The 21775-nt window shown below is 42.6% G+C and overlaps 1 protein-coding gene across 1 annotated transcript; it reads right to left on the minus strand.

The window, feature by feature from the left end:
- Nucleotides 1-993: 993 nt before the first annotated feature.
- On the minus strand, nucleotides 994-21775 carry si:ch211-253b8.5 (dysbindin). The gene is made up of 4 exons (XM_010881861.4): nucleotides 21490-21775; nucleotides 3313-3465; nucleotides 2184-2327; nucleotides 994-2051 (listed from the first exon to the last, which is right to left on the minus strand). Exons 1-4 carry the CDS (start codon nucleotides 21530-21532, stop codon nucleotides 1792-1794), a joined length of 600 nt encoding a protein of 199 aa, XP_010880163.1. The 5' UTR covers nucleotides 21533-21775; the 3' UTR covers nucleotides 994-1791.

The raw sequence follows: 21775 nt of genomic DNA on the forward strand, positions 1-21775 counted from the left end.
AAACTGTAACAAAAATTACTATCAGCATTTGACAATATTTGGAACTCTGTTCAACATACCTTCTTGAAGTTATTAAATATAAACAATATTATTTGATTGGAAGATGTAAATATCAGTGAAATATTCATAATCTTGAAATAACACCAAAAACAAAAGGATTTCTTTTTCCATGAAAAAGTTATTATTTTTGTCCTGTCCATGAAATTCTCAACCAACAGCAATGATATATAAGGTCATAGGTCATACACTTTCCTGTTAGCTTTTTTCTGTTCAATAGACTGATGGAATGAGTTAAACTGCATTCCATCTTTTATGCAAATTAGACAACCTGAAATCTGCCTAAAGTACAGTACTGTACAAAACTCAAAGGCCATCTGAGAAAAAGTTATTATTGTAACTTTTAGAGTGTTAATGTTTATTTGTATTCAATCTATTCTTATGTAATGTTTTTCTGAACAATAAATACTAACGTCCCAGATAAACAACTCTAAACAATTCTCAAAATTCTCAATAAATGCCTGTGCTGTTTCTCACACTGTTATGTCAAGCCTTCTTACATTCAACACATGTTTTGTTTATTGTACATGTTTGAATTTTATGTTTTGTTTGAGTATATCTTTTTTTAAGAGGTAAATGTGGTTAGTCTAACAGTCCTGGAGGTTAAATGACCTGTGACCTGTGAACAGGTCGATGCAGGTCATCCCAGCCGCCGGGTCATCCGTTACTTAGCCTCAGTTTCTAACTTCACAAGGGAGCCACTGAAAAAAGCACAAATAATACCTTCACAAACCAAAACAAAAGGAACACAAAATGAATTGATCTTTATCATTAAAACAAACTCTGAGAATAGGAGAAACACTACATAAAACTATCACTGAGCAATATGTACAGAATGTCCTTAGTTCTTATATGATGGGTGTTTTAGAGTTGGTTCAGGATTTAAGGCAATATGGTATATAATGTTAATCTTTAAAGAAAAACGTGAAACTTACATAAAATGTGATTCATTCTTTTAATCTTTATTTGACTAATTATTCAACCTTTATTTCAACCTTGTGAGTACAGAGGCTTTGCATGAATGAAATCACTCAGTATGTCTTGTCCTATCTGTAGCTCAGCTGAGCATGCTTACACACAGACATGACCTTCCATTAAGAGAACCACTCATTGCCAGATTTAAAAATAATCTTTAGTCCAGTCATATGTTTAGACTACTGGTAACAGCCAAAATAAGGGAAACACGGCAGTAAAATATATATACAATGTATTTTAGTTAATTACCACCTCATCATATTTACGGTCGTGTATATAAAAAATGGCCAGGCCCAGTTCAATATTTTGGCTACCATTGCCAGAAGAGATCTCAGTCACTTTGAAAGAGGGATGATTTCTGGAGTACATTTAGCAGGAGCTTCAGCGATGTCAGTGACAACATGCTGAGGTTTTCAGAATATGCCAAAAAAAACACACATTTTTTTGCACCTCTGTCAACAAGCCACAAATGAGTGAATTGCTAGCATTCATCCAACAGAGTTAAGGTGCAGTGAAGCAGTTTGTGGTGGCCCAACTCCATATTAAAACATTACGTAGGAGTTGCCTTTATTTTGGCGGCTTCCTGTAGATAAGCAAGCTTGGAAATGTGTCCTTGCATGAACAGTTCAAATAAAGTACATGTTGTGGGAAGTAATAGCTGCTTATCCATGGAAGCTTTGTGAGTGTTCAGTTTCAGTGATAGGTTTCAGCACCTTTATGTCCAAAATATTACTAAAGATTAGAGGTAAAGGAAGGCGTCTACGAAGAGAGGACGGACGTATCCTTGTCCTCATCTTTCCCCGGTGATCCCACCAGCAACAGTGTGTTGACGTGCACTTCCTCGTCATCTGTTTGGACGACAGGGGTGTCCCTGCCGTCCTCGTTGGTCTTCTGGCTGTTGGTGGAGGACGTGGATGAGGTAGAGGACATTCGGGACTTCCTGTCACAGCGGCCGGCATTGTGGAGAGAGCATCCCTGGTCGATGGCCTCATGGTTGTTGTTGTTGTGGACTACTATGGCTGAAACCAAAGGGGTGTTGACCTCAAATTGCCAGGTTGTATAACAGAGGGACAAAGCCTGGAGTCTTGTCAAGCAATTACACTATCAACATGACAGCCTCAGATGGGGGTTTCCCAGACCCTCAACCTTACCTGGTGGAGTTGAGTCCCGCTCCCCCTGGTCAGCCCCAGAGCTGAGGAAGACATCCAGGGCCTCTGGGTCAGAGATGTCGATGAGGTCCATCTGCTCCAACATGTCCACGTTCACCTCCATGGAAGAGATGCTGCCAATGGGAGCTAACGACAACACAAGTTCCAAATAAGTGCTTGATTAAAGGCACAGACTGTAAGCCAGCTTCCTTTGTACAGCAATATTTAGCAACATTCTCAAATGTGCAGCAGGGAGCGAGAGAGGGAAAATGGACAGGAAGAAAGAAAGCACAAGAAAGACAAATGTAGAGAGAGAGAGAAAAACAGAAAGAAACAAAAAGAGTGAAGAAGAACTTTGAATGTGAATATACAGATGGGTGACAAAATGAAGGAAAAACAATTGTAATGAGGGGTTTATGCACTCCAACCCTAATATAAAACCCTACTATAATATCCCTCTCTGTATAGGTCCCCATGGACTGTTCTTGCTGACTGTGAGGTTCTGTTCCATTTGGTTTTTGTTCATACACGCAGCCTGTCCTTGTCCTTATTGTTTCCACCTGTGCCTTGTTTGCTCCCTCTTTGTGTCCCTGTTAAAGTTCCTCCTGCCCCAGTGTTTCTTGTTGGTCATTGTTGTTTGCTGTTACTGTTGCCTATTCCTGCTGTTTGTGGCCTTTTTTGTTGTTGTACTTAATACGTTTATTAAATTACTCCTTTGCCTTTTTGAATGAACTGCGCCTGTGTCCTTTTACCCATGCTCAACCCTGACGTGACACAGTCTAATTAGACCATCATAAAATACAAGTTTTTCCTTTAATATGTCACCTGTCTGTATGCATAAATACACAATATATTCTGTGAAATGCGACGGAGATGGTGTTAATCTATTCTGAAATGTGGAGTTGAAATGGGTCATATTGAATATTCTTTACAGTACTACTAGTATAAATACAAGCATAAGTGATGAGAAAACATCTGCAGTCAATGTTTAGTCACTGTTTCAAATATGTTTTTGGACTGTCCTGAAGGAGTCGTGTAGCTTTGGGGGAACTTTGTGTTAGATATGTTATGAAGTAGAGGTTTTCAGAAAAGCTTTTATCTCTCCATGTTTTCAAACGAATGAATCACTCACGTCTCTTATAATCATGAATCTGCAGGTGGGCAGAGGACAGGTAGACGTCCACATCATGCTGAAAGACCTCCTCAAAGAAGCGCTGTCTCTCCCTCAGTTTCAGCTGCTGGGCTGCGTCCATGTCCGGGACCCTCTGGGCATGTTCTGTCTCGGCTGGCACAAAGAACGAGACATCAGTCAGAGACTCCCGTGTAGGATCAACCCTTCTCCCCAGTGCTATGGTAAACAACACAGTGACCAGAAGGGGGCACCACTGAGCCATCTGGACCAAAACCATCTGTCTGCACTAAAAAGTCACAGAGGCTGTGACTTCTAGACTTTTTATTTAATCTTGCAGATATTTGTTGGGATGAATTCTAAAACAAATTTTTTATTCATGAAACAATTTAACAAGTCAGCTCAGCTCCATGTTTTCTGATTAATTTAACATGAAGCTAATGCTTTTTGTAATTGCAGGCCAAACACTTCCCTGATCAGTGTGGTTGGTTTGAAACATGCAGTTAAAAACAAACCATATTCACACTGTACCTCCAATGTAAAATAATGAATCACTCCTTACACACCAAACGCTTAGTTGAATGGCAATTCTGTTTGTGATACAAATCACATTTTCCACCTCACTGGCCCCATTTTATGAAACTCAGCCAGGGAGGGAAACACACTGACATGTGATATAGTAGAGAGAAGACAGAGAAAAGCACCAACCCAGAAAGACCTGATGAATGCCAGAGTAAACCACAGTGACATCACCTTTCATAGTGAGCTCTCTGAACACTCTCCCCACTCTCCACATATAACTCCACATATAAGTCTGTAAACACCGTCGAAAATGAATTACCAATGTTAAATGGAAGGACTTTCACATGAGCATTGAAGTGACAGGTAACAACATTTGAGCAGACAGCAGACATTGGAGCTTTTAGCACAGTCCTGTAAAAGTGTTACCCCCCCCCCCCACACACACACACACACACCTCCTCTCTTCTCTCTCCAAATCCATATATTGACCCCTTCTTCTAAAAAAAGCATTGGGGGTTTTAGGTTTAATGAGATACTACGGGCGGAGATTGAGCTAATTGGATGAGGCTTTTAAGCCTGGTCTAAATTGGGAGTAATTTAAAGATTATCTGACCTTTGTTGTGAGCACTGATACCAGCCAGACAGGGGCTCTATTAGCTGTAGCACAGTACTGAGGTCCAGGACAGAACTGATAACAGGGGAGAGAACCAGGCTCCAACCGCAGGGCTGCTCCTACAGTTACATCGTCTTTAAGGAATTTGTTATCAAGGAATCCCATGAAGCAGTGTTGCTTCTTTTTGGCTCGTTCCTTGAAAGGAGATGGATTGTTAAAATGTGGTGAAAAAATATCTCTATATTTTTTTAAACAAGAAACCAGGCAAGCCTTGTTCAGCCGGCCTGCAATAGAAAATGTTGCCACCTCGAGATTCGAACCCGGGTTGCCCATGTGAAAGGCTGTGTCGTTAACCACTACAGGAGCTGCATATTTGCCCGGTGTCAGTATAGCCTCTTGTCTCTATCCTGAACAAATCCTCTTTTGCCGCTGGTTGTTTTGACAGTTATATGGCCATTCATGAATGACATTGATACAGTTAAACTGACTAACATTTCTTACTAAGTTTACCACACCACATGTATGCCATTTGCTACTGGCCATTTTAACAGCTTATTAGCCAGTAAGTTGCTTACTAGTATCTACTAACTTCCTAGGAATAATCATAAGAATTGAGCAATTGCTAGAAAGACTGAAGATGAACTTTTCCATGCCAGAAAAAGTCCCAATATAACCGTATACAGTTTAATTTAAGGCTTACTATAACGTAACTACTGTATGTTGTAGCCAGCAAATGTTTTGTCTATCCTGACCCAAAACGCATGCACGGATGGGTACTTCGAAAATCCACCAGAAACAGTCGGAATATAACCATAAACTGTTTTATTTCAGGCTTACAGTAATGGAGTTACTGGAGGTTTTAGCCAGAGAAGTTGTCATCTATACGGAATAATTCATAATGTGTACTTGGCTTCGCCTGCGAGTTCCGCTGCTCTAACCACTACACTATTGAACAATGTATACTCAGTCAGTCAGTCACTCAGTCAGTCAGGCACTCAGTCAGTCAGTCACTCAGTCAGTCAGGCACTCAGTCAGTCAGTCACTCAGTCAGTCAGGCACTCAGTCAGTCAGGCACTCAGTCAGTCACTCAGTCAGTCAGGCACTCAGTCAGTCACTCAGTCAGTCAGGCACTCAGTCAGTCAGTCAGGCACTCAGTCAGTCAGTCACTCAGTCAGTCAGTCACTCAGTCAGTCAGTCACTCAGTCAGTCAGTCACTCAGTCAGTCAGGCACATTCGCTCTTCTTGGCCGGCTCTGCTTTATGCGATCCGTCAAAAATGACACTCCTGTGAAGGTACCCTAATCGGTGGAAGGACCCAGTATAAACATAACACCCGTGGTGTTCCTGGTTTTTCTTAGTAGACAGAAGGCCATCTAAAGGGCAACAGGTTCCCCCTCACTCCAGTGTGCTGCGTCAGACCCAAACTCCCTGTGGCTTCCGGAGCCTTCTGTCTAGTGACAGCAGGAGGCAGGCCTGTCACGGCAGCTTCCTGTCTGCTCAGTCTGACAGGCCTGTCCCCGGGACTCGGCTCCGAATGGGTGGGGGGTGGGGGGGGCATCAGGGGACAAGCCTCTCCCACCCGCCCACCCCCTAGGCCTGCCTGTCTCTGTACCACTGTGCGTGTCTGGGCATCTCAGGGCAAACAGTAAGTAACTGAGCCATGTGAGAAATAGCCTCTGACACCAGTCCAAGCAAACTGTCAGAGATCCAGAGGAAAAAAAGGTGACGACGCAAAAATGCAGAGCTGATGAGAAGTCCTGCCAAACATTCACCGAGCTGTGTCTATACAAAAGATTGGTATTAGGTTAGCTCTGTGGGTCAAAGTTGGCGTCGATGGAATTCAGCCATGACTGTGCTTCTGCGGCCTTCACTCACAGTGATGATTCAGCAGCACTTTCTTTTCTTACTTTACCCTCAACTTATCAGACCTTATTAACCGTTACAAATGGTCTGCGTACCAGATGTGACTTGACACAGTGTGCAACACTTCATCCCCATCACTTCTATTTCTTGTGATGACCTGTAGAGGCGTGCCAATAACAATAATTTACTGACATGGATAACATTGGTTAACTAAACAAGATAACGGTAACTCAATTAGCTGAACGGAGGCATGTCATAAGAACACCATATCATTATAGAGCAGTGTCTGCTCTCAGCCCCTCTCATTAGACATCCTGCCTTCATTTTTTAGTGTATGTGTGTGTCTATGACAGTAGAGCAATTTAAATTTGTTTTTGAATGTCCACTGTTCTGTCTTGGTACTGTACCTGTCTGTTCTGTATTATCATTATTCTGTTTCATGTGGACTCCAGGAACTGTACTGGCTGCTTCTGGCATTAGCTAATTGGGGTCCTAATACAATCCTAATGGGGGTCCAAATACAATCCTAATGCGGTTCCAAATACAATCCTAATGGGGGTCCAAATACAATCCTAATGGGGTTCCAAATACAATCCTAAATTTATTTCCATTCACCTTCTCACTCGTCTTTGTTTTTAACATTAAATGATGGAAGATCATAATTCAGTCCGTATACAATTCGTTTTCTAAAGTGCCTCATTGCTGCTGTTTGTGTAACCAGAAGAGAGAAGGATGGAGTCCCTGTGGTTCCACCCCTGCAGGAGGAGGTAATGATTACATAATGAAGGCGTAACACTGAGATCACTGAAGCGCTCATGCTATGCAGTCAGCCCTTTCATTCAGGCTCATGTTAAGTCACAGGCAAACAGATGCATACAACAGAAAAGTAAATGTCAAGGTATAAATAATCATCCGAGTTCTCAACTGTGTCCAAAACAGGCCAATTGTTATGAAGTATATACAATGCTTTACAGCGCCATTTAATTATAATTCTCACTATGAGCGTCAATAATAACTTATTAGCAGGTATATATTTATAAGAATATATTGTCTCTAACCAAGCACCGTCCAAAAGGTATGGCATGGCATTGATAAGTAGTGATAGCCTTCCTTCGTACACGGTCAAAGGGATCTTGAAGAAGATATGTAGACCTTCATAAGGCAATGGGTACAAACAATTTCTGAAATCCTAATTATATGTACACTACCGTTCAAAGGTTTGGGGTCACTTAGAATTTTCCTTGTTTTCCATGAAAACATACAGCTCTGGAAAAATGTAAGAGACCTCTCTTAATTTTTCTTAAATCAGCATTTCTACATGTATGGCAGCCATTCCATTCCAGAGTCTGTTAAAATACCAACAGAGGCACATCTCATTTTACTTAATGAGGTACTGATTAGGTGATTACCTGAACCAAATCTAATTTAATGAGGAAAAGTATAAAAAGCACTGCTGTGGTCATCACTATCCTCATGCAATAGATCCAGCTGGATGGCAAAAACAGTGCAAGTAGGACCTCAAAGGTAATTTGAATAAAAAAATAACTATTCAGGATTTAAAAAATAGTTGAAAAGAAAAGCTTTGAGTAAGGAAAAGAAGGGTTAAATTCTGGCCTTACTGGCAGAGGGATACAGTGTTCTTCCATCCTGAAAATTTCAAAGATGGCAGTTCATTAGAACAAGGTCAAGCAACAGACATTGGGGACAACAAAGCAACTGACCGGCAGAGGGCGAAAACGACTGTCCACTGACTGAGATGACCGTCCACTTATTCGATTGTCGCTCAACAACTGTAGGATGACATCAAGTGACCTACAAAAAGAATGGCTGAAGAGCCAGGCTGAAGTTTGCAAAAGACCATAAGGATTGGACCGTAGAGAAATGGAGTAGGGTCATCTTCTCTGTCAAGTCAAATTTTCAGCTTTGTCCAACACCTGGTCGTCTAATGGTTAGACGAAGACCTGGAGAGGCCAACAAGCCACAGTGTCTCGCATCCTCTGTGAAATTTGGTGGAGGGTCGTTTATGATCTGGGGATGCTTCAGCAAGGCTGGAATCGCATAGAGTTGTCTTTGTGAAGGACGTATGAATCAAGCCAAGTACAAGGTTATCCTGGAAGAACACTTGCTTCCTTCTGCTCTGACAATGTTCCGCAACCACCAGATCAAGGAGGATCACCAGATCAAGACTCTGTCATGGCCAGCCCAATCTCTAGACCTGAAACCCATTGAAAACCTCTGGAATTTGTTCAAGAGGAAGATGGATGGTCATAAGCCGTCAAACAAAGCCGAGCTACTTGAAATTTTGTGCCAGGAGTGGCATAAAGTCACCCAACAGCAATGTGACAGACTGGTGGAGAGCATGCCAAGACGCATGAAAGCTGTAATAGAAAATCAGGGTTGTTCCACCAAATGTTGATTTCTGAACTCTTCCTTAATTAAAGCAATAGTATTCTGTTGTTGAAAAATGAATATAAATTTTTTTTTTTTGCATTATTTGAGGTCTGAAAACAATGCATATTCTTTGGTTACTTTGACCAGTTGTTATTTTATACAAATAAATACTCTTAATGACTATTCTTCTTTAGAATTTGGGAGTAATGTTGTCAGTAGTTTATTGAATAAAACAAAACTGTTAATTTTACTCAAACACATCTTTCCTTGGGGAAGAAATTTATGAATAGTAAAACCAGAGAAACTGATAATTTTGCAGTGGTCTCTTAATTTTTTCCAGAGCTGTATATACACACAGTTATCCTTGGTATTTTACAGGTTAAATCAAAGTATAATGATTCATAACACAATGGTGCATTAAGACCAGATAGTCGCTACTCATATTAGGTCATACAGCTGAACAGCTGATAAACATTAACAATATATTGTAGTGTATGAACACCATGTGTTCTAGTTTGCTTTAGGTAAAGGGATAACATAGTTTTAGGCAATGCATTCAATACATAAATATATCCATCTCATCTCATCTTCATCCGCTTATCCAGTATCGGGTCGTGGGGACAGCAGCTCCAGCAGGGGACCCCAAACTTCCCTTTCCCAAGCCACATTTGCCAGCTCTAACTGGGGGATCCCGAGGCGTTCCCAGGCTGGTGACGAAATATAATCTCTCCACCATGTCCTGGGCCTACCCCGAGGTCTCCTCCCAGCTGGACGTGCCTGGAACACCTCCCTAAGGAGACGTCCTGGTGGCATCCTTACCAGATGCCTGAACCACCTCAACTGGCTCCTTTCGATGCAAAGGAGCAGTGGCTCTACTCTGAGTTCCTCACAGATGACTGAGCTTCTCACCCTATCTTTAAGGGAGAAGCCAGCCACCCTTCTGAGAAAACCCATTTCAGCCGCTTGTATTCGCGATCTAGTTCTTTCGGACCCAGCCTTCATGACCATAGGTGAGGGTAGGAACGAAAATTGACCGGTATATCGAGAGCTCTGCCTTCTGGCTCAGCTCTCTTTTCGTCACAACGGTGGGGTAAAGCGAATGCAATACCACCCCCACTGCTCCGATTGTCTGGCCAATCTCCCGCTCCATTGTCCCCTCACTCAGGAACAAGACCCCAAGATACTTGAACTCCTTCACTTGGGGTAACGCCTCATTCCCTACCCGGAGGAGGCACTCCATCGGTTTCCTGCTGAGAACCATGGCCTCAGATATAGAGGTGCTAATCCTCATGCCAACCGCTTCGCACTCGGCTGCAAACCGGTCCAGTGAATGCTGAAGGTCACAGACCGATGATGCCATCAGGACCACATCATTCGCATAAAGCAGCGAAGAGATCCCCAGCCCACTGAACTGCAACCCATCCCCACCCCGACTACGCCTCGATATCCTGTCCATAAAAGTTATAAACAGGATTTGTGACAAAGCGCAGCCCTGGCGGAGGCCAACCCCCACCTGGAACGAGTCTGACTTGCTACCGAAAACCAGAACACAGCTCTCACTTTGAACGTGCAGGGATTAAATAGCCTTCAGAAGGGACCTCCTCACCCCATACTCCCGCAACACCTCCCACAGTGTCTCCCGGGGGACCCAGTCATACACCTTCTCCAGATCCACAAAACACATGTAGACAGGATGGGTATATTCCCAGGCCCCCTCCAGGATCCTTGCAAGAGTAAAGAGCTGGTCGGTTGTTCCGCGACCAGGATGGAATCCGCATTGTTCCTCTTCAATCTGAGGTTCGACTATCTGCCAAACCCTAATCCAGTACCTTTGAGTAGACATTCCCAGGGAGGCTGAGAAGTGTGATACCCCTGTAATTGGCACACACCCTCTGGTCCCCCTTTTTGAACAGGGGAACCACCACCCCGTTCTACAACTCCTTTGGCACTGTCCCTGACTCCCACGCAATGTTGAAGAGGCGTGTCATCCAAGACATCCCCTCCACACCCAAAGCTTTCAACATTTCTGGACAGATCTCGTCAATCCCCTGAGCTTTGTCACTGTGGAGTTGTTTGACTACCTCAGTGACTTCTGCTATGGAGATTGACGATGTTTCCCCATCAGCCTCCAGCTCTGCCTCCATTAGAGGGCGTGTTAGTGGGATTTAGGAGTTCCTCAAAGTGTTCCTTCCAACGCCCAATTACCTCCTCAGTTGAGGTCAACAGTGTCCCATCCTTACTGTACACAGCTTGGATAGTTCCCTGTTTTCCCCTCCTGAGGTGGCGGACGGTATTCCAGAAGCACCTTGGTGCCGACCGAAAGTCCTTCTCCATGGCTTCCCCAAACTCCTCCCACACCCGCTGTTTTGCCTCTTTCACAGCAGAGGTCACAGCCCTTCGGGTCCGTCGGTACACTGCAACCGTCTCCAGAGTCCTCCGGGATAATACAGTGCCTTGCGAAAGTATTCGGCCCCCTTGAACTTTTCGACCTTTTGCCACATTTCAGGCTTCAAACATAAAGATATACAACTGTAATTTTTTGTGAAGAATCAGCAACAAGTGGGACACAATCATGAAGTGGAACGAAATTTATTGGATGTTTCAAACCTTTTTAACAAATAAAAAACTGAAAAATTGTGTCATGGTGCGGTGAGCAGCAGCGCCACCGTGCCATGTTTTCACAAGTTCCCATATTCTCACGAACACATCCCGGACTGTCACATGTTTTCTATCTTCCACACCAGGTCCCAATCTAGCTCGTTTGTATGTGTATATATGTTTCCCCTCTGCTCCCCACATTGTGGCTCATTGTGCTTGTCATGTTTGGATGTCGTGTATGTTGCCGTTATTGTAAGTACTTGTGTTATTTCATATTGTCGTTTTTTGCTGCTTTAGTCAGCCCTTTACTTTGTGTGTTTTGTGCTCGGTGTTTGTTTATTTCTTATCAATTAAAGAATCCACACCGACTACCCCTGCCTGCACCTGGTTCCTTGTCCATGCAACACTGCACTACACCACCGTTTGTGACAAATTGGGCGTGCAAAATTATTCAGCCCCCTTAAGTTAATACTTTGTAGCGCCACCTTTTGCTGCGATTACAGCTGTAAGTTGCTTGGGGTATGTCTCTATCAGTTTTGCACATCGAGAGACTGAAATCTTTGCCCATTCCTCCTTGCAAAACAGCTCGAGCTCAGTGAGGTTGGATGGAGAGCGTTTGTGAACAGCAGTTTTCAGTTCTTTCCACATATTCTCGATTGGATTCAGGTCTGGACTTTAACTTGGCCATTCTAACACCTGGATATGTTTATTTGTGAACCATTGCATTGTAGATTTTGCTTTGTGTTTTGGATCATTGTCTTGTTGGAAGACAAATCTCCGTCCCAGTCTCAGGTCTTTTGCAGACTCCATCAGGTTTTCTTCCAGAATGGTCCTGTATTTGGCTCCATCCATCTTCCCATCAATTTTAACCATCTTCCTTGTCCCTGCTGAAGAAAAGCAGGCCTAAACCATGATGCTGCCACCACCATGTTTGACAGTGGGGATGGTGTGTTCAGGGTGATGAGCTGTGTTGCTTTTACGCCAAACATAACGTTTTGCATTGTTGCCAAAAAGTTCGATTTTGGTTTCATCTGACCAGAGCACCTTCTTCCACATGTTTGGTGTGTCTCCCAGGTGGCTTGTGGCAAACTTTAAACAACACTTTTTATGGATATCTTTAAGAAATGGCTTTCTTCTTGCCACTCTTCCATGGGCCTCTTGGGTGCATCTCTGATCAGCTTTCTCCTTGTATGAGCTGAAAGTTTAGAGGGACGGCCGGGTCTTTGTAGATTTGCAGTGGTCTGATACTCCTTCCATTTCAATATTATCGCTTGCACAGTGCTCCTTGGGATGTTTAAGGCTTGGGAAATCTTTTTGTATCCAAATCTGGCTTTAAACTTCTCGACAACAGTATCTCAGACCTGCCTGGTGTGTTCCCTGTTCTTCATGATGCTCTCTTTGCTTTAAACGGACCTCTGAGACTATCACAGAGCAGGTGCATTTATACGGAGACTTGATTACACACAAGTGGATTCTATTTATCATCATTAGTCATTTAGGTCAACATTGGATCATTCAGAGATCCTCACTGAACTTCTGGAGAGAGTTTGCTGCACTGAAAGTAAAGGGGCTGAATAATTTTGCACGCCCACTTTTCAGTTTTTTATTTGTTAAAAAGGTTTGAAATATCCAATGAATTTTGTTCCACTTCATAATTGTGTCCTACTTGTTGTTGATTCTTCACAAAAAATTACAGTTTAATATCTTTATGTTTGAGGCCTGAAATGTGGCAAAAGGTTGAAAAGTTCAAGGGGGCCGAATACTTTCGCAAGGCACTGTATATTCCGGAAGGCCTCCTTCTTCAGTTGGACAGCTTCCCTGACCACCGGTGTCCACCAGGGTGTTCGAAGGTTACCGCCCCTTGATGCACCCAGTCTCAGGTCTTTTGCAGACTCCATCAGGTTTTCTTCCAGAATGGTCCTGTATTTGGCTCCATCCATCTTCCCATCAATTTTAACCATCTTCCTTGTCCCTGCTGAAGAAAAGCAGGCCTAAACCATGATGCTGCCACCACCATGTTTGACAGTGGGGATGGTGTGTTCAGGGTGATGAGCTGTGTTGCTTTTACGCCAAACATAACGTTTTGCATTGTTGCCAAAAAGTTCGATTTTGGTTTCATCTGACCAGAGCACCTTCTTCCACATGTTTGGTGTGTCTCCCAGGTGGCTTGTGGCAAACTTTAAACAACACTTTTTATGGATATCTTTAAGAAATGGCTTTCTTCTTGCCACTCTTCCATGGGCCTCTTGGGTGCATCTCTGATCAGCTTTCTCCTTGTATGAGCTGAAAGTTTAGAGGGACGGCCGGGTCTTTGTAGATTTGCAGTGGTCTGATACTCCTTCCATTTCAATATTATCGCTTGCACAGTGCTCCTTGGGATGTTTAAGGCTTGGGAAATCTTTTTGTATCCAAATCTGGCTTTAAACTTCTCGACAACAGTATCTCAGACCTGCCTGGTGTGTTCCCTGTTCTTCATGATGCTCTCTTTGCTTTAAACGGACCTCTGAGACTATCACAGAGCAGGTGCATTTATACGGAGACTTGATTACACACAAGTGGATTCTATTTATCATCATTAGTCATTTAGGTCAACATTGGATCATTCAGAGATCCTCACTGAACTTCTGGAGAGAGTTTGCTGCACTGAAAGTAAAGGGGCTGAATAATTTTGCACGCCCACTTTTCAGTTTTTTATTTGTTAAAAAGGTTTGAAATATCCAATGAATTTTGTTCCACTTCATAATTGTGTCCTACTTGTTGTTGATTCTTCACAAAAAATTACAGTTTAATATCTTTATGTTTGAGGCCTGAAATGTGGCAAAAGGTTGAAAAGTTCAAGGGGGCCGAATACTTTCGCAAGGCACTGTATATTCCGGAAGGCCTCCTTCTTCAGTTGGACAGCTTCCCTGACCACCGGTGTCCACCAGGGTGTTCGAAGGTTACCGCCCCTTGATGCACCTAAGACCTTTAGATCACAGCTCCCTGCCGTAGCTTCGGCAATGGAGGCTTTGAACATCGACCACTCAGGTTCAATGCCCCCAACCTCCACAGGGATGCCAGAAAAGCTCCGCCGGAGGTGTGAGGGGGCCCTCCTTCACCCGCACTACCCGTTTGGGCTTTCCCTGTCTGTCCAGAGTCTTCCCCCACCCCCTGACCCAACTCACCACCAGATGATGATCGGTTGACAGCCCTGCGCCTCTCTTTACCCAAGTGTCCAAAACATGCGGCCTCAGATCCGATGACACGATCACAAAATCAATCATCAACCTTCGGCCTGGGGTGCTCTGGTACCACGTACACTTATGAGCATCCTTGTGTTCGAACATGGTGTTCGTTATAGATAATCCATGACTAGCACAGAACTCTAACAACAAACGACCACTCGAGTTCAGATCAGGGAGGCCGTTCCTCCCTATCACGCCTCCATACTGGAGCCCCATACAGGACTCCATTCAGGGTCTCCAAGAAATATAAATATAAAAATATCCATATTATCAGAAAATCTAAAAGTTAATGTGATTCGGTGTCAGTTTAATAACTGTTTAGAAACTCAAAGGTAGAACAGGTGGTATAAAGGCATGACCACCTCTCATCACATTAAACCAATCAAATGTTTTGCTTGGTTGAGTCTCCAGTGGAGCTCACTATGTTAATGTAGTAGGTGTGTGAGGATGGCCGGAAAATCGTTGAATCTCATGAAAATATGTTGACGTGTGACAATTCTGTGTATACAGCACATCTCTGACAAAACTCATCTACATGGTTTCCTTACAAGTCCTGCAACAAGCCTTGCAGACTAGCACACGTAACAACTCTTTGCAAAATGTGTCCTAGCCAGCCTGAAAACAGTATGAAACACAAAGCACCAACGGCCGTGTGTGGGAGGGTTCTGGAAAACAGCACCGCTGCGTGAGATCTCAAGCCCTTAACATATCGCAGAGATGAAAGAAAGGGAAACCTAATGGAAACTTTACTATGTTCCAATAACCATTTTGGTTGTAAATATCATTCAACAAGGTTACTGATGAGGTCTGCCTGCTTAAAGAAGAGTCGACTGTGTTGGTATGGGAGTGTCTCTTCTCACTATCTTACACAATCAGACATGTTACTGTCTTCTTTCATAAGGCACTACAAGAGTTGCGCTGACAAAGCAAAATGCCAGCTAAAATTGAGGCCAGGCATCAATGATGTCGGTCTGAAATGTAACCTACTTTAAACTGGTGTAAATTATTGGGATATTCCAACTTATATAACTTGCCGTTATTTTACCAGTTTGTTACAGCAATGACCTGGGAGACATTTTGTATAATTATCTTGGTCGGTGACCGAACAGGGCCTCAAAATGTTTGTGTGCCTGACGTCAAATATGTAGCAGGCTAATATAGGTTGATTACAATACAGTATTATGTCAAAGCAGTTTGGTCATCACTCATCATTATGTCCCCATGCAGGTGGATTTTTATGGCCTTGGATTACAGTAATACACGAGCTAAAAGAAAATAACTTAACAGATAAATCTTCTAATGCTCCCATCCCATCCTATTACCATCTAATCACCTTGATCAAACAGTTGACCTTTTTAATCTCCAATTAGCTCCCTTTTTAATGGGAAAAATACTGGGTCACGCAATGGAGGAGCCACACTTTCTCGAATTGATGAGATCACTTTTCCGGGCAGCCTTTCTCAATTTCGCTACCCAGAATCCCCACTTCACACCACAAGGCATTCAGTGTGACAGCCAGCGGGCAACACAGTGGGACTATTCAGAAGGGATGAAGAGGAGGGAGGGCAGATTAGCGAAAACAAAGACCAAATGGATGAAAGCAGATTGTTGTAGGGTTTTGAGCTTGATCTGACTTTCTTAGACTTTCTTAGAAGTTTTATCCATCATTTTTACTTCCTCTCTCTTTCCCTTGCAGGGAATATAGCAGGAGTTCTGGGAGGAGGAGGGTGTGGGGTTAGGGCTCAGTACCAGCTGGACGTGAGTAATGGGCCGGGCCGGAAAAGAACCCGGACGTGTCAGCGTGCCCGCTCCGCTTGCCCACACAAAGACAAATCAAGATCCTCAACACTGACAGGAAAAAAAAGAAAGAGCCTTTTCAGAAAAGAAAAAAGCAGGGACATAAGGTATAGGGCCTGATTCTAGGCCTGATTCTGTAAACCTAATGCCACTGATTTTCTCTATTAGCATGTAGAGAAGGCTATGAAGAGTATACCGTGACATCATCAGCAAGCTGTCCCTCGCTGTATTCCTCCTCACATTAGGCTTTAGTGCTAGCCTCTACACAGAAACTGGCATGGTGGGTGCTTATGATGGTCTTGACCAAATGACAATGCCTCTGAATGACAAAGAGTCTTAGAAAATAAAACATGGGTGTTTAACTTCCCAGATGTTCCAGTAGCATTTTTGGCCACTTCTGTGCCAACGCTTTTTAATAGTCAGCAAGATATTTTCCCCCCAAGGAGAATTTCCCTATTTCACAAAGCAATATTTGATGGTTCTTCACCCTGAAAGCCTTCCTTAATCACTGTAACGCTCATCAGGTTTTGGAAGAGTTGACGATTGAGACATGTTCTTCAATGCATATCACCCCAAGCCATTCAGCATCACACTGCTCGCCCACCAAGGAAGTCCACGTAGAACCAAAGCACGTGGAGGAGAGGGCATTCAGCCCTGGTCGACCAGCGTCAGACGACCCACCGGCACCGCCCTCTGTGGATTTTAAATGGGACACATCAGTACCGCGGGGCAGTGACAAACACCTCTGGACCAGTCCGGAGCTCCAACGCATGATGTCTGTCCATTCATTTTGAAACCAATCAATGGATACAATTCTTATCTGGCTGAATCGAATTGAAGAAGTCCCCTATTCTCATCAACACCAGACACCTGACCAGAGAATCCTGTTCCAATCAGTTCTGGCAATTCCTGTGGGGAGGGGGGTGGGGAGTGGCTTATAATCGAGACACCCAGGTTTTGATGATAATATTTTCTCTTGATTATATATATATATATATATATAAATATATACATATATATATATATATATATATTATTTTTTATTTTTTTACTTTTACCTGAAATTAAGTTGATAAACAATAATGAAATTTAAAAATCTGTATCAGTCTGTATCTTTCTGGGGGCCAGAATGATCATGGGTACAAAGACATGATGTGGGGCTGAGATTGGCTGCCCTTTGCAATGTTGCTGAGGGTGTGGGAGGGTGACAGTAGAGAAATTCATACAACATAGACATCTTACAGTTTGTGAGTTTCAGAGAATGAGATGGGTGTGGAAAAAACACAAGAGGTGAGGAAACAAAGGCTAGCCAAAGGTCGTTTAAAGCGTAAAAGCATGAATGGAAGTACAAAGGAGGTGGGAGGAGAAAGGAATGTGAAGGAGAAAGAGAGACGACTGGGTGTGGAGTAGGGAGGGAGGACCACTTTTCTGACTGGTTGGAGCTCATTAGTTAAGGATGGCTGGCGTTTTCTTGACAGGATGCTTTATCTGCTGCCCTGATCATAATGTTCTACTCTCGGCAGTCTGGTGGCTGGCTAAAGCTGGTACTATTGAGATCTCCAGCTGGACATGACTGCTAAACAGCTCCATCACAATTAGCTTCACAATAAGATTATATGAAGCCCTGTGCATTGGCTCTCATTTCCTTGGTCTTTGAAAGAACACTCCCTGGCTATGCATTCTGACCTGGATTAATAAAACAAATGACAACATGAATGATTCTGCAGAAGATTCCTCTTGTCCTGTTTATTTTGGCGGGGTTTCATCAGCCTGCTCTCTGTCCTGAACCTCACATCTGGGCTCAGTTCCAATTGTGAGGAGAGGAGAGTGAATTATTGATAGTGAGAGTCAAGCAGACTGTGTGTGTGTGTGTGTGTGTTGGGGGGGGGGGTTGAATCACAGGCTGGCACCAGCAAATTCCCCACTTTGTAAACATCACAATGACATCATTATTAACCCCTTCGTTCCCCCAACACAAACCTAAACAGCCCAGAATGACAATAGACCAGTAGATGAGTCTCTGTTTCATGTCCCAGTGCCTTTTATGGACCGAGCAGCAGGCAAATGAGTGTTGTCTCCATTTGACTACACTCAGTCACCATGAACGAGCCGGACTGCTGCTAGGGAGAGGCTGTATGTGCTAGCGTCTCTAGGGTAACTGTTGATTTACAGAACTCCCTCCCTCCTCAGCTGAAGACCCTATAGTCAGGATCACAGGATGACTCATGACCAACACATACTATCACAATGTTGGTTTTCCCAGGTGTTCCTGGAAACTTGTTGTTTCTGATCCTCCTTTTATGATGAATAGCCTACATTGTATCCTTGTTCTTTTATGAATGGGCAGAGGGCAGGTCTATAGTGGGGCCTAAATCTTTAGTTCTAACCTCTATGTATTTCACATACATTGAATGGATGTGATACCTGTGTTGATATGGGACAGGTTTAAGAGCTTTGTGGGTCCAGCACATTTTAAATGAGGAACAATCAATAGCAACTGTAAACCGGTATTTTTGTAGAAACTGAATCAGGAGTTGTTTTTCACCATAGGGAGGGTGGATTGATGGGAGATTTTTTCAAACTAATTAGGCAACTTGGTTTTTGGCCTGTGGGCTGCAGGGATTCATCTGATCTGAGTGGAAAGAGATATGAACAGACGGCTAGTCAGGTAATGTGTACACACACCTACATGCACAAAAACATTGCCTGAGGATCCATGGATATTCTCATACCAATCAAGTTGTTCTCACGCCTGACCTCGTCCCTGGACAAATTGCTACCAAATATTAGCATTCGACAGCGATCTGGCTGATGAAAGAGGTCAGCCATGTTCGGAAGGTAAACCATTCTTTTTATTTTGGCCTGTTGCAGTAAAGAAGTACAATTGCCTTTGGCAAATCTATCATATATTTTTGATTTAATGTTATAGTGATTTAATGTGACATGATTCGATGCAGCTTGCTACCTATGGCTGGATGCTGGCTCTGTTTAATTAAAGGTGAGGACAGTGATGGCTGTCTTTCAGCAGGGAGAGGCACCAGTCTTATCTAACGGAGACTGGTTAGAAAACCAAGAGTTTGCGCTCTGACTGGCCAACAGATGGACAATGTCTTCTTTCTCTCAGTCGTGATCTAATTCATCGTAGCCCCAGAAACCACAGACTCGCTGAACTACTTCAGTCCTGTCTGGGTTTCTATATTGTGGGACAGTCTATCGGGGCATGTCAATGGTCAATTTGGCCCTGTAAGATATTCTGCCACAAACAGAATCATTCAGAGTTGGAGATTTTGTCCAGTGAAAGCAGTGAATGCCTTTGTGGTCCGAATCCTAAATAAGCAGATAGCCCTTTAAGAGTCCTCAACAGCTTGTGTGGAGACCCATTGATTACAGCAGTATAATGAGACATTACTCATGGTGATGATTCAACAGTCTTGTCTTTATTTGGCCAGCAAAGACCGTTGACCATAGTTCTGTCTGTCAGCCTCAGTTACATCAACAACAGCAGGTCCTTACCACAGCCCACACAGACACAGACACACACACACACACACACACACACACACAGGGGTGCTAGGATCTTCAAACTGGTTCAAGTCTGCTCATCTTGTGTGTTAATCTGATGTCCATCAAACAAACCTGCCCCCTCCGCTCAAGTAAGTTGCTAAAAATACTTCATTTTATTCCACAACTACCATTTGAATGACTAAAATAGGATTGAAACACAATGGTTGTTATGTGCATCAACACAGAAATGGGGAAGGCTGTCCATTACCACTGATTTTGGCCGTTTTCAAATATGTTTTAAATAAATGTAAATACATTTAAATAAATGACAGAATTATAGTTGGTAATATGCATTTAGCATTTACATCTAAATTATATATTTCCATATTTGTATTGTTTCCTGTCATGTGTTTATTATGTTATCTAGTCGTTTCACCCAGAAGTCGTTTCTTCTGAAGGACTTTTACAGAGAAGAATGGCATTCATTATACTGTGTTAAAATGTATGCATATTGATTTCATAATGAGTATTTTTTTAAATGTAAACCTGGAGTACAAAGTGGATCATTATATTGAAACTGAAAAAGATGCTATATGCTGCTTGACAGTGACTAAAGTCAAAACTTTGTGTATTTACTAAACATTTATCATTATTTTGTGACACTATGGCAGTTGTATGATACTTTGAATAAAGGTCCTTATTAAATTAAGATGACTGACTCTATCAAGTTGTTTCTTTACTTGCATTTGCATGTTTTTAATAGAAATGATATATTAAACTCACTAAAACAAGGAGATTCTCTGGAAAATAATGTCTTGAAGGTTAATTCCATGATGAGAAATGCTTAAAGTATTGCATATTCATAGATTTCACTACTTTAACACATAATATTAAACGTTAAAATATATGACATGCATTGTATTATGATATTGTGAGAAGCGCAAGTTATGTATTTCATGAAAATGTTCAGGGCATATATGTAAATATATGCTGAGAAATCCTCTACATATACGTTTTGCATGAGTTTTCTGTGTGGGTGCACTCAGCTAGCCTCACACACAGACACACACACACACACACACAGACATTTATATAGCTATCTATTTCAGGATACCAATGTTGGTTCCCCTAAAATATTCCACTTTTGGTAATCCTTAACCCTAAACCATACCCTAACCTTAATATTAACCTTAATTTTAGCCACAGTGCCTAACACAAAGCCAAACTGGAAATGCCTAACCATAATTATAACCCTAACCCAATTGTAACTTTTTCCCTAGACCTAACCTAACTTTTTCAACTTCATGTGATTTAACAACAGTTTGGGGACATTTCTGTCTCTGTTATGTAATGAAGTCAGAAACACACACAGACACAGACACACACAAACTACTACAAAACAACAACAGCAGCATGAATCTGCAATCACCTATAATTACTTATATTTACCATAATTAACAGGTTTCGTTGATTGGGTCTTGGTTTCAGTTTCTTTTATCTAAATATTTAATGTGTTTGTCTGTAAAAACTGCAGATACCCAAATATGGGCAGGAATTTTCAATGTAGCTTTCTGCTCTGTAATAATAATTCACTGTGTCAAAGTCTAAATCCTAGAAACAGAAACAGTTGTGGGGTAAAGGTTAGGTGAAGAGCTTCCAGGTTACTCACAGGGTAGACGTTTGTTGTGGAGGTTTGTCCCCGACGAGCTCATAGTGCTGGCAGATTTGGAGGCAGAGCGCAGAATCAGAAGAGATGAGAAGGACCGGTCGTCCAGTTTACACAGTCAGGCACGGAGAGGAGATTTGATGGGGAACATTCAGCTGTCCAGGGAATCAACAAAACAGCACATCTCCTTCCTAGGACAAAGACACTCAGTTGCTCTCTTTCGTTTATGGAACAGTCCAGGATCTTTCTACCTCAGTGGACTCAATCAACTAAGTATTTGGATTAGGAC

This window comes from Esox lucius, chromosome 17 (genome assembly GCF_011004845.1).
Source record: "Esox lucius isolate fEsoLuc1 chromosome 17, fEsoLuc1.pri, whole genome shotgun sequence".
Classification (NCBI taxonomy): Eukaryota; Metazoa; Chordata; class Actinopteri; order Esociformes; family Esocidae; genus Esox; species Esox lucius.

Excerpts from the sequence above, each read along its gene's own strand:
- si:ch211-253b8.5 (XM_010881861.4), bottom strand. The coding sequence starts at position 21,532 with ATGAGCTCGTCGGGGACAAACCTCCACAACAAACGTCTACCCT. Across the intron at positions 3,466-21,489 it reads CCACAACAAACGTCTACCCT|CCGAGACAGAACATGCCCAG; the intron begins GTGAGTAACCTG and ends TCTTTGTGCCAG. Across the intron at positions 2,052-2,183 it reads GCGGGACTCAACTCCACCAG|CCATAGTAGTCCACAACAAC; the intron begins GTAAGGTTGAGG and ends CTTTGGTTTCAG.